The sequence below is a fragment of the Cyclopterus lumpus genome, chromosome 9 (assembly GCF_009769545.1).
Source record: "Cyclopterus lumpus isolate fCycLum1 chromosome 9, fCycLum1.pri, whole genome shotgun sequence".
NCBI classification, from domain to species: domain Eukaryota; kingdom Metazoa; phylum Chordata; class Actinopteri; order Perciformes; family Cyclopteridae; genus Cyclopterus; species Cyclopterus lumpus.
The window spans coordinates 18173094-18186873 of record NC_046974.1 but is presented as its reverse complement, the minus strand read 5'-3'; the positions used below and the strand labels follow the sequence as shown (position 1 = coordinate 18186873).

Here is a 13780-nt window from a genome sequence, read left to right as displayed (position 1 = left end):
TGTGTTATTTCATGTATAAGAGCTATTCAGTGAATGTGATTTGTGCAATAAATGTCTTTAAAAAAATTAATAAAGCTCTAAATATAAAAATCATCTCTTTGACGTTTTAATTTCTCAATATTGAAGCAAAAAGTATCCATTTATTATTTATCCACAGTTATGATTGTATGATTATGATAACATTATTTTGGAAAACTATGGCACAACGAGCTTTAATTTATAAGTTAAGTTTAATTAAATTTGATTTATTTGAACTCAAAAAGTGTCAACACGCATCAGCATTTCATGGACAGCATCATTTATTTCATTGGTTCCTCACTTGCAGTAACAAATGCAGAGATCACCCTCTCATCACTGAGTGTGGCCTCCTTGCAACACATTTGAAGACTGAAAGAGAAAGATAATATAGTGATAATATAAATATATTCATCTTGTGTGAGACATAAAAAGTAAAGTGGTTCAACATCTCACGGGTCAAAGCGATTCTTCTCACTTACATACAACATAAAAGGAATAAGAACAATAGTGCCTGCTAATGTTCTTCAAGTTGAAACAACAGTAAGCAGCAGAAGGCCCAGACTGCAGAGGTTACGTGAGTTACTGGCAGTGAACCACAATGACACTTGAGTTTACCTTTTTAAAGCTTTATTAATCAAACTTGTATTGTAACAATTGGACCACTTGAGCATGTTGGTAGAGACAACGTTAAGATAAAGGGAGAGAATAAATAAATATTGTACTTGAGTTTTTGAGCTGATCAGCAAATAAATTATAATTTTGCTCTGTATTTGCTGTATTTTTATAGTTTTATATTTTTGCCAAAGATGTTGTGTTTACAGATTTTTTCGCTGTATTAGTTTCATAACTAATCTGTTAGTTGCTACATACTCAGATTGATACATGTTTAGCCACATGAAGGCATATCTCTATGGATGGCAATACAAATCAGTCTGCCGGTCGCTTGGTCCAGAACTCGGTCCAGAGCTCGGTCCACCGCTTGGTCCAGAGCTTGGTCCACCGCTTGGTCCAGAGCTCGGTCCAGAGCTTGGTCCACCGCTTGGTCCAGAGCTTGGTCCACCGCTTGGTCCACCGCTTGGTCCACCGCTTGGTCCAGAGCTCGGTCCAGAGCTTGGTCCACCGCTTGGTCCAGAGCTTGGTCCAGAGCTCGGTCCACCGCTTGGTCCAGAGCTTGGTCCACCGCTTGGTCCACCGCTTGGTCCAGAGCTCGGTCCAGAGCTTGGTCCACCGCTTGGTCCAGAGCTTGGTCCAGAGCTTGGTCCAGAGCTCGGTCCACCGCTTGGTCCAGAGCTTGGTCCAGAGCTCGGTCCACCGCTTGGTCCAGAGCTCGGTCCAGAGCTCGGTCCAGAGCTCGGTCCACCGCTTGGTCCAGAGCTTGGTCCACCGCTTGGTCCAGAGCTCGGTCCAGAGCTCGGTCCACCGCTCGGTGCACCGCTTGGTCCAGACTGAAACTTCTCAACAACTATCACATGGATTGCCATGATTGTCCCTCAGGCTAAATCCTCTAGTGCCATCACCAGTACTTTGGTGAACACTCAAATGCCTTCAAAGCAAATGACATTCCATTGAGCCTCAGCTGTGTTTTGTTTAGTACTAATTGGCAAAACTAAAATGGTGGCCTTGGTATATATATATATATATATATATATATATATATATATATATATATATATATATATATATATATATATATATATATATATATATATCATATTCCATTCATGTGAAGCTGCTTAACCTTATCTGTATTATACAGAAAGTCAGTGATGTGCACAAAGGACCACCACTGTATGTCTTATTATTTTTACTTTGACTAATATATTTACATATGTTACGGTATAATAAGTACACTAACTGAATAATGGAGGAGCCTGAAGAGACTGTAGTAGTCTTTGAACTTTAAAAACACACAATCACCTTTTTAGTAGTCATCTTAATTCCAACGCTTCTTCTGAAATCACAGTCGACCATAGCACATCATTTTATGCACTCATTTATTGGGCCTTATGACATTACATTCATTCCATAGAAAATACATTCATTTGTGACACCTATGTTCAGAAAGTGCCAGCTTGTCAATAACGAGAGCTAATAAAGTTTAAAGCATGTGTTAAAAATAGAAACAACTTCTCCCCTTTTGCTTGTTGCAATACAAATGTTATCGGTGTGTCAGCAGACACTATAAAAATATATTTGTGTCATTCTGAAATTGGAAGTCAGTTCATGTTGTCTGGCTCTGTCGCCAGCATTTTATTTATTTATATATTCATGTGTTTATTTATATATTTGTTATTTTTTAGCCTATGGCATAGCACATTGAGTACCGTTATGAGACGTGCTGCTTCGGGAATTTGAGCAGGATCTTTCACACATTTGTGGAGAATCTTTTAAATTAAGAAGAGTAACATTATCATCAGCTTTAACTGTTTCATAGCTCCTCTGACAACAAAGCAATGAAACATAAAACGTTTTTATTACAGTAACTGTCATGAAATAAATCTATACTGATCACTACTGCTAAAGGTCCGATCTATAACACAACGCCTAATTTCTCTGTGATCTTTGGGGCAAGTGTTGCACAGCAAAGTGCTTTTTGGATTTCTGCATCGAGTCCAGTGTTAAGAAAACATATTCACAACCAAATTAGTCGACATGTGCGCTGCACGGCAGAGATAAATAAATGCTGTTGAGATAAATCCTCTTCTCTCCTTGAGTCAGTGCCTTCAAGAGGGATTATTCATCATCTTGAATACGCAGAGCCGAGTTCTTTACCTCTTTGTCATTGAAAACAAGTCTTCTTACTGACAGTAAGTTGAACAACTTTCAAAAACTTTGGAACACACCGTATCATCATCATCATCATCATCATCATCATCATCAGGTAGTTAAATATTCTGCATATTGCATTTTCCCCTCTGACCAAGGGCTTAATGTTTTAAAGTTTTCATGTATAAAATAGTATTATTCTGTAACTGTGATAGCAGCAGAAGATTCATACATTTTAATGTTTTCATATGTTTTCCAGCACAGTCAGACTCTGCAGTCACAGCTATTGTACCTTCTTAATTGTAAGGCATGTGCTCATGCCTACACAGCACATGTGAATAGAGCAGGATAAGGAGTGCTTTTCATTTAGCCAAAGAGAAAAACAACCTCTGCAGTTAAAACTGCCTCTTTTATTAATGCATGAAGATGCTGAGGTTCAAAAGAAAATAAAAGAACATTAATAGAACATCAAAATAAGAGGGAAAAGAGACGGCTTCAACCTATGTTCACAGAAAAATAATAGAAAACCCTTTTTCGGTAACGTAATCCTGTAGTCTGTCGACAACAGTCCAATTACAAAAAGGGAAAAAATAAAATGAGGGGATCACGTATATCATCTTGGCATATAATCCTCTGGAACTCCAGACATGTTCCTTTTCCTTAAGACAGCGTCTACTGTTCTGATCAGTTCGTTGATGTTCGCTCGCATTTCTGGAGTATAGGGGTCATATTCAAGCTTTCGGAGCCCGGATCGCTTAAAGTTTCCATCCTTCTGGCCCTCGACGCAGAGAAGCCGGTCTTCCGAAACCTTCAAACCCAGAAACTGCACCATTCCCTTCAGCTGGGAGAACAGGTCCCTCTTCACGTTCTCAAAGTGGACCACATGGACGACCTTCCCATAATTCAGCCAGTCCAACGTGTGGGACGCCCACCACGGGGCATAGTTCTTCACAAACTCAGGCCATTCTGTGGAAGGAAAAATATATTTAAAAAAAATTATTACGTAAATTGCAATTATTAAGTCAAATTGGGGACTGAATGGAGTTGAAGTGAGAGTCGTGACGGCAAAACACTGGCGCAATTTGGATTTAGAAGTGTGGCGCAATTTACGTCAGTGTACATGAAGTAATTTATGAAATAATTGGCCATTCTTGGTTGTCAGTGCAGAGGTACTGTAGGAGAAACCGGCCTATAGAAGCGTCTGCTGGCAGCAGCCGTGCTGCATTAGCAACACACATCTTCACTGTTAAGAGAGGTTGTCGTGAAAGTTTGAAGGCTGCTGAGTTTGCAGGGCTGTCTCAGAAACCAGGACAGAATATTATACGCTGCATCTGAAAACACAATGCTGAAGAACTGCCTGTTCTCCTTTCAAATGCAGCCTGAGCTTAAAATAGGAGCCAAAATAATTGCAGCTCTGGCATGAACATCGTGTTCAGCTAATGTTTAACTGAATATCAGAATTAGTTAAGATACTTATGTTCTCATTAGCATGGGTTTATGTAAGAGCCTTTAACTAAAGCCACCTGATAACACTGAAACATAACACAGCACTTTGTAAAAGGACATGCCCTCCAAAAGAAGTATCACCTGCCCCCGAGTTGTCTTTATGGGACCACACTGGAGGGCATCAGTGTCAGTAACATCATCTGAGCCCCACAATGTCACTCTGACTCTCAAACTGGATCCCCTCGCTGTATTCGAAGTGGCAGCTGTCAAAAAGCTTTTCTCTTTACTCGCTGCATCACTCCCCCACCAACTGAAGGAATAAACATTCATTGGAAATGGCAGGCCAAATGTGCTGATGTTTACACAAAGAGAGACAACTGCTGGGTCGGCAACTCTCCGGCCGCTGGAAAATCGATTATAGCTCGCAGAAAGTCAGAGAGACGGTACGTGGACCAGACAAAATCAGTTGCCATGGTTACAGAGAAACACTAAAAGGAGGCTGAATGAGGAAAGCAAAGCGGAATATGCATGACATAATTATATCTCAGCAAAGGGCATAACATCTTATAGACAAAGGGGGACTGAACCCGGAGGTTTGATTTCTTTATGATGACCTTTTCTAATCATCAAGTAAACTCAAGAGGAAAATAACTTGGCGAACGCACATGATGGTTTCACGATGCAGGTGGATAATGTTCTAAAAGTGACAAATGAAGTCTGTAACAGTGCACCGTCTGAATATAATATATTCATATCAACAATAATATAAATTCATCAGCTAATTATGTCTGAAACCATAATGATTTCAGTGTACTTCTTGAGCATAATCTCAGAGGAAGTTACTTGGATGCACTAAAGATCTCTACATAAAGGATCTATGAACAAAGATCTTCTTTGGAAACTCGTCTGGAATTAATTAACAGCTTGCACATTTCTGTCCACAGTCTTGTCACATTTCCTATGTGCATATTTTATCTGATGGCACAACTCATGATCTGACAAAGAGAGTCTACGGTTGTGGTCGGCTGGCTAATTGTTTCATTTCTCATTTTTATATGTTTGAAATGGTTTTAGAACGTTTTCAAAACGTTGTGCTCAGCCACATCGGTCTATAAGGTCTGATGTTTAATTCTCATTTCCTAACCATCCTACGTCACCATAAACCATTTCTCAATTCTTTTAACATTACCACATACTAACAGTGATGACATTGGTGGCAAATTTAGTTTTTCATTTATTTTAAGTCGGTAGGCCTGGAAGAAGTTCTTTTTCTTTTCTGATTGTATCATGTTACAACTGCTGAGGAACAACAGTGCAGAGGCTGAGACTCATTTGTCCTTCAGCTGGATAGATTGACTTACATTGTGCAGTCTGCACATCAGTCGTCAATTTTGAAAATTAAATTACACATTAAGAGAGGAGAACCTTTATTTGTTTTCTGTGAGTGATCTTTTTGGGAATGTGGATCTTCCAGATATGGTTTGCATGTTCCACATGTTATAGTAAGTGTGGTACTCATACTGGTCTGGTCTTTGTCTTTACTCGGTCTCACCCTGCTGTGTATTGGTTTTGACTTGTCTCACCCCCTCACAGTCTTGGTCTTGATACACTCTGGTCTCAGTTTGGGTGGTTAGCTCACCTTTCCCTTTCCAGTGGGCCTGAGAAGCAAATCCAATGTGGCCGCCATATTTTCTGTTAAATTCAGCCATGAGGGCTTTGTAGGGGTTTCGGATCATGAGGACGCTGGAGTCAAAGGATTCGATCTCCTTCTTGCCGCTCTCATGCGTCTTAATGCAGACCGTCCTCCCACTCCGCCAGTGGTCCCGCTCCCCTTTAAATCCTGTGACAAACCCACAGTGTATATATGTAATCCACAGAGGTGTGTATCCATCAATGAATATGTTTGTGAATGATGTCAGATGAATGTCAATGCCTACCTTTATTGTAAAGGGAGCCATCAAAGTAATAGCTGCCAGTGTAGAAACCAGTGGCGAGTTCTATCAGGTGGCGAGCCCAGGTGTTTCCGGCTCCAGGGAAACTGGCGAGGGCCACCAGCTGCTTGGCACGAGTGGGAAGGAAGTGCCGGTCCATGCAGCGGTTATCTGACAACACACAAAGACACAGAGGCTTTATTATTCATTTGTTTTATGTGATAAACATGGGCAAGATATGTGACCTTGAAATGTGGGGCGAAAGACAGTGAATTATGACTGCTCAACACAATCAAGCTTCAAATAGATACTGAAAGTTAGTCACTTCCTGCTTTTTTACTTATTTTGTAATATCCAAAAAGTTATGTTGAAACATTGGAAGTTTGTGGCAAAGACATTTAACATCATTGGAGAAAAGGTTCAGTAAAGTTCAGAAAATACAGCGATAAAGACACGTTCGGGTGTCATGTTTTGTTGTGCGTGGGTTAGCTTGACTGTTTCCTCTTCAGCCCAAATTGCCTAACAATGCCCACTCACTGACATTACAGAGTGACGTTAAAACTGGAACAAATAAGAGACTAAAGAAGCCACTCGGTGCAGATTTCTGAGAACAACTTGTTCAAAATACATAAAGTTCACTTCCTGCTGCAGCTTGTTCTTGTTTGTTTTTTTTGTCTCATTTTTTGTTTTTGTTTGTTTCATTGAGTTTTTTTTCTCATCCAAGTTACAGCTTACAACTTAGTCTAAAAAAAATGCATATTCTAGAGACAAAAATGATCTTAAAAAAAACAACAAAAAACATTTTTGTTATGATAAATATAGCCTACATCTGGGAGAGGATGTTTTACAGCTGAACAAAATAAAAATGTAAATAACAGGAACTGTTCATGTGTCTCGTGTCATTTTTATCATACATTTTATTGGAAATTAAATTATTTCAGTCGATTAAAAACATAGAAAAGGCCAACAATAAATAAAATTGAGATCAAATAAACTAAATGTGTGTTCTCTATTAGATTGTTGAACCGTTGTGATAGAGTCAGGTGTTTGCTAGTTTAGAAGTACACTGTGTTGTTGTTTTTCCTGCACACAGGGTGTGGCTGACATGCCTCTCATTTCAATGAGCCCTTTATGTGCTGCTGTGAGCCACCAAACGTTACCTTGAACCTGTGTCTGGTAAACCACAAAGTACTCGTCGTCCTCGCAGCTCTCGAACTCTTCCCCGTGGCAGCGGTGGAGACACATGCCCTCGTCCTCTGGCTCATGAAGGGAGAAGAGAGGAGTCGGGAAGCCGCAGAGACATCGATCTCCAGCCAGGATGGCCAGCGTTTTCTCCTAAAATACAGCTGCCATTAAAACACTGTAGACACATTCAGGTGTATACATGTGCAATGCATAAACCCAACCCCCCCCCCCCAAACCCCCCACACCCCCTCTCACCCTCTCCGTGCACATGTCCACACATTTGTCCACAGACATGTTTTGGATGACGGCGCTGAAGGGAAGTGCCAGACTGACATTGTCTGGCCTGTGGAAACACCCTTTGAAAATGGCACTGCCATCTGAAACAGACAGAACAACCCAACATGTTATTTACCAATGGAAAGAAAAAATAAATAAAACAAAAATACTCCAGTGTTATGGTTAGTGAGCACAGCTTCCATCAGATTGGCCTCTATTCACTGACCCTCATGAAGAGATCCCACTGGGACTCTCCCAGTCTACTGACGCCCTGACCTGCCAGCAGACTCAACCAATAGCAGCTCTAACATCCCCGCTGTGTGTTGGTGACCTTTTAATCTCAGAACCCAACTCTGGTCGGATGGATAGACCATGAATCACGACAGCAGAGAAGTACTTCTTCTTTAACAGGAAGTTTTTAGTTTAGCTGTAAAATTCGGTGTCATACTTTTTCCTTTATTTCTGTTATTGAATTGCTACTCCTGCACACACATCTTAATTACAGAATGATTGGACCGCTTTTTCCAATGAGCAATCAAAACAGCGTGAAAAATCACAATTGAACCGTTTATCATATGCCACCTGTGACAGGAAGGTTGTGAGCAGCAGCGCTTCATCACAGGTTGAAATCCGCAGTTATAAATCACTGCAGAAGAAAATCCTAATTTCATCCTGTCAACATGTCAGCCGTGCTGATGCAAATATGAAGATCTCAACCGACTGTGAAGCATTTACAGCAGAGGAAGAAAACTGCAACTGAAAACTGCCTTCTTGCTCAAACGGCGCTGAATAAAATATGCACATGGAGCGGTGCGTCTGGGGTATTTCTTCCTATTGAAGTCCATGCTCCCAAAACGTGCACCTCCCTACGACTGCTGAGCTCGTCTTCTATCAGTGCTGTGAGGCTTTAAAACAAAGCAAATTAGCTCAAGCCATGTGTGTGTATCCAATGTTTTATTTCTTGTTGACCTTTTTTTCCTGACGAAAAGCTGCATCTTTAATGTCATGTCCTTGCTCTTTATTTCCCAGCAGTATATCTTCCCTGCATCCTCTTTCTAGTTAGCCTTCTTTGCCCTCGCATGTGGCGGAGCTTTTTAAATCAACCCGAGACGCTTTTTGTTTGTGCTCCATTGACTAGCATCACCCATATGCAGCATTCAAACGTAAATAATAAGATCACTGATGAAAACGCATAGCTGAGTGAAATGTAGTAGAAAATAATCTGGGTTGTATAACAACGAGGCAAAGGAAATAAATGCAGAATAATATTTTGCTGAATTATCATAGCAGTTCACTTTTGCTGAAAACACTCAACCATGTGATTGAATTGTCTCCAAGTGGTGAAAACCTAAAAACAGCCACCTCGACACATTTCCTGCATTTCCTCTTTGATGATGGAGATCAGGGTCAGAGGTGAAAACCCAAACACGCAGAGCTTATTCAGCAGTCTGGTGGCGAATAAAGGACAGAAAAGCGGAAATGAAAATAATAATAAACAAACAACACTGAACTGCACGAGGGCAGTAAGATCATTTAAATTGAACAGTGCTTAAATAGTCGCCATAGAAGTGTATACTAACTCTTTCCTTTCACATTAGCAGATTGTTTCACTTCCGTTCAGTTTTTTGCAGTAGCAGCGAGAGGATGCAGACCACGACTATCCGGGCAAAGAGGTAAACACAACAAGTAGCCTGCTACCAATTCTGTGGCAATAACCCAAAATAAAACAAATATCTTTTTCTTGAAACAGCCTGGCATGTTAGATTTCTGACTCAAAATAGCACCTTTGTGCCTAAGTAGATACTGTTGGTGTACACAGGTCGGCTCATTCTCAGCTCCGATTCCAATGTTTACACAAAAGCACCACTTAAAATATGAATATAAAGAACAACTTATCGACTAAAGAGATCTTAACCGACCGAGACCAAGAATGACCAGTTAGTCGACTCATTTAAGGAAAAGGAGGCAGCCCTAATGTTCACACTTTTTCAATATGAAATTAAAAAGAGAACATTTTTGCACACCAGTAGGTCGACAGGCGTGGAGGAGAATACCTACAGTCGACAATATAGAAGGCACAAAAATTAAACAAAAACTTTTTGTGACCCAATTTCAAGTGTGTCAGTGCTTTCTTGCTAGCCCTGTGTGGAGCAACGTGTGGTTCCTATGAGACCAGAGTGTCAGACTCACAACGGCGTGCAGACTCCTGGCTCAGCTCCAACCTATAGATGGACAGTCGGTTGGCTCCTCCGCACAGGTTGCTCTTCTCTCCTTTACACTCCATATTGCATTCGCTATCTGAAGCATTGGGAGCCTGGATCTTGTGACCGCAGTAGCACTCGGCTCCGAACTCCAGACCTGCGTACATGTACCCTCTGGAGGGAAGAGAAAGGAAAAAGCATTAGCATCGTTAGTAAAGGAAAGGCAGAGAGGTTGAAGTGATTGTTCTGAGCCTTCATGACATTTCTTAATCCTTCACGGGCCAATGCAGATGAGCATGCGGAGCAACTGGATAAGCAGAGATCAATAAAACCAAGCAAATGGTGCACAGAGGATGTTGAAGTAAAGATGAGAACACATCCAAACGTTACTCTGGAATAACATCTCTCTCTTTGGTGAAGATGCTACGAGGTGCTTGAGGCCATCATACATATAGGGAATCCATCACAGAATGTCTCTTCTCTCTCCTCCGTTGCTGCATGGAGGATTTGACTCCCTAGAGGCCTTTTGGTTGCAATTAGACGTTCAACACGAACAAATCCCCATGGCTGTCAATCAAACCCAAACCTCTGTGCTCTGTAATGTTGCCCCTCATTTGTTTGTCTGTTCTTATTAACCCGTTGCTCTGGGAGAGGAGGCGAGCAGGCTGCAAGATCCAAGAGGAGGAAGGAGCTGAAAACAATCGCTCTCGCTGCTCCTATTCTCTGCTCTGTGAATCAGTGATGGGTGTAATTCAATGCATTCGATAGAGCCGTCTCTGTTATTCCACGGGGAGTGAAAAGAGGTGAAAGAAAGATGGATGAGGTAGCAGAGAGGGAGAGATGGGATGTGAGGAAACGGGAGAACAAGTGGATGATAGGAGCAGAGAGATAAATGCTTTCAAAAGTGGAGCATGCATAACTGTTTTTTCTGTTTTATCCCTGTACAAATTCCAGGATTGGATTGGATCTGTATGATAATATGAGCACATTTGGATTATAATGTAAAGAGCACCAGTTCTGGAAAGGCCTTCCCAGATGTTTGGAACCTGGCTCCAGGTATTTGCTCCAATATAAACAGAAGAACATAGTTAAGGTTGAGCATTGATGTTAGTCTGGCTCACAGAATTGTAAAAGGTTTTGAGCTCTTAAAACCAGGCTTTTCAAAAGTTTCCAGAGTGTGTGGCTCAAATTAGCAAAATTCCAGCACACTGACAAAGACGAGAAAGAGGCTCTTGATTGATTGATATGCAAAGAGTGACACAATAAAAGAAAACGTGACTAAAAGTGTCACCATTGTGTCACGTGGAGTAAATTGATTGCGATTGCATCTCACAGCCTCCTTCATTTTCCTTTGTCAGTGTACAGGCAATTTTTCTATGAAATATGGCTCAGAAAAGATTGGCGGTTCGATCCCTGGCTCATCGAGTCCATGTCAATGTGTCCTTGGGCAAGACAGTTAACCCCAAATTGCTCCCGAAGACTGTATGAATGGGTGAATGACATGTAACGTTAAAGTTAAGTTCATTTAACATGTCTCCTTTCTTGAAGAGACAGTGTCATATTCCTCAATGAGTGTGTTTAATCTAGTTATGACACAGAACATCTGGGTGCAGGTACACAGTGCACGGTGGGCGGCAATGGGGGTTAATAGCTTTCCAGCAGCTAATTATTTTCTTTGTGACTGGTTGAACTGGTCATGGTTGGTTGGATGGGGTTCGAGCGGGGGCTCTGTAGGCCGGCAAGTTCCTCAACATCAAACAAAACGATTTTTTCATGGACTGAGGGGGCATTGCTATGTTGAAACAGGAAAAGGGCCTTCAACAAACTGTTGACACAGAGTTTTGGGAAACACATGTTGCCACAAATATAATAAAGATGTCCCTTCATTGATACAAAAAGAGCAAACTCCAAACCAAGAGAAACAGTCCCAGTCAAGTGCTAATAGAGGTGTCCATATATTTTTGTCCATATAGTGTATTTTAGTTGGACAATTCCATTCTTTAGTGTCAACACTATAAAAAGATGTTGATTGACATTAAAGTCTCCCCCTGAGGCACATGTAATGGCTGTCCTGGAGCTTTTGATCACATCACATAATCTTCATAAGCAGATGCATTCTGCCCAGGCGTCATGGTGACGTACGTAGACGCTCAGAGTTTCTTTTTTTTCTGCATAATTTAAGGAAAATGCTGTTTCCAAATGAACTGTGAAACTCTGGGAATGTGATGTGATATGACTGAAAGCTCGTGAACAGGATATTGTTTTGCACGTCAAGATATATGTTGCTGTTAATATATGTGACAGGCCGGTGTTAGTCATTAACTCACCATTGGATCTATGATTCTGGCTCTAAACACCACACATTTTAATCAATGTCAGTTTTTTTTAAATTATTTCCATATCAGCTCTCTTTATCAGCCCGACAGTGGAAATAAAAAAGAGAGGATATCTAATGGAGGAGTGTTTTTTGCTGCTGTCATACCTTTCTGCACAGTTGTCCTGGCAGCGAAATACAGTCATTTTTTTGTAGTCAAAAAAGGAAACTCCTCTCAGCGCTCTTCTTTGTGTATCATCAATGTAGCAGCCGAAATACTTTGCTGAAAAAGAGAACACATATATGTTAGTGATAGAGAAAGACAGACACAATAAAATACATATATGCTGTTTACGTCAGTTCTGTACAACACATTCAAAAGGAGTAGAGGGTGAGCTGTCCACAACAGTCTCTTCCTCCCATTCAACACGGTGTAGTAACGGAGCACATGAGGAGTCCTTTATTTATTTATAAAGACACACATCCCCTTCTAGTGGCTTGTCACTGTAACTGTCATCTCTCTGCATTTTTCCAGTAGAGTGTGGGGGTTGGGCTTCAGTGCACCTCTGCAGAGAGATACTGCAACCCAACAACAGCTTCTTCCTTCCCATTAACACACTGAGCTGCACAGCCTCCACTATACCTTTAACAAACATCCCCCCATCTGTGCTGTGCCATTAGCCCTCTAAGCCTCTGATGATAGCTGAAAAGGTCCTGGGCCCCGCATCACTTTAATTGTTAGAGACTAAAGACCTGCATTTGTGCAGCATGTGGTGTGCTGCAGGACTCCGCTGTAATCTTCCTCCTATTGTTGAACTGGGAAATAATCTGCATCATGATGAAGGAAAACATTGATTAAAATTCAGCTGAAACCTCATTTTGAGTGGTGTATTTCTGCTTTGCATGACATGAGGGTAAAAGATGAAACAGTCCTGTTCCACAATAACTTCCCTGTTCTAGTGGATCACATCTGTCGACACCTTTACGTTCCCATTCAATACAGTTATACTTCTGTACCATTGCACCACATAGCACGAATGTGTTTGTATGCTGCTTCTTATGCTCCAATATCCCCTCTGAATTAAATCCAGGGCCAGTGGGAATGAGCGCATTTGCTGTGAGAGGATAGGAAAGAAGAAAACTGCAGTGTAATGAGTGGAGCTGGCTGTATGGGAGCAAACGAATGCTTTGATGCTGCTAATTACTCCATCATCACTTTCTGCTGCAGTCCTGTGAGCTTAGTGTTTCCGAACGGGAGGGGAGGAGGAGGACTGAACCAGACTATCAGATGACCCAGAGCTTCAAAAGACATTGTAAACATGTTTGTTTTCCTGGCCTTGAATTGGAAAGAAATAGCTCCGCACCGCACTAGAAAAACATTGGTCTTTGGAACTCTACCCTCTAATGCTCAGCGAGGTACTGTACTGTGACTCATAGTTTTTGTAAAAGAATAACTTATTTGTTTTCTCTTCTGGCTCGAGTCTCTTCTGGCTCAAAGAGGTTGGAGTTGGTCCCCGAGTAGAGTGAGTGATAAAAATCAGGAAAGCTGCCTCCACGTTTTGTCACAACGCGAACACAAACAGAGCAGCAGTCACTCACACTCGTGTTTCATATTCATGGGCAATTTATATTCTTCACCTGCC

The 13780-nt window shown here is 41.3% G+C and overlaps 1 protein-coding gene across 2 annotated transcripts in view; it reads right to left on the bottom strand.

Moving 5' to 3' along the window:
- Positions 1-3174: 3174 nt before the first annotated feature.
- wscd2 (WSC domain containing 2) overlaps positions 3175-13780 on the bottom strand; it is a 34099-nt gene continuing 23493 nt past the window's right edge. For both annotated transcript variants that reach the window (XM_034542294.1, XM_034542296.1), the window contains exons 3-9: positions 12306-12420; positions 9813-9997; positions 7602-7723; positions 7322-7496; positions 6168-6332; positions 5870-6070; positions 3175-3750 (exon numbers count right to left, since the gene is read on the bottom strand). In XM_034542294.1, the coding sequence (XP_034398185.1) occupies positions 3398-3750; positions 5870-6070; positions 6168-6332; positions 7322-7496; positions 7602-7723; positions 9813-9997; positions 12306-12420 (1316 nt within the window). In that variant the 3' untranslated portion in view covers positions 3175-3397. The remainder of the gene's footprint in view (positions 3751-5869; positions 6071-6167; positions 6333-7321; positions 7497-7601; positions 7724-9812; positions 9998-12305; positions 12421-13780) is intronic.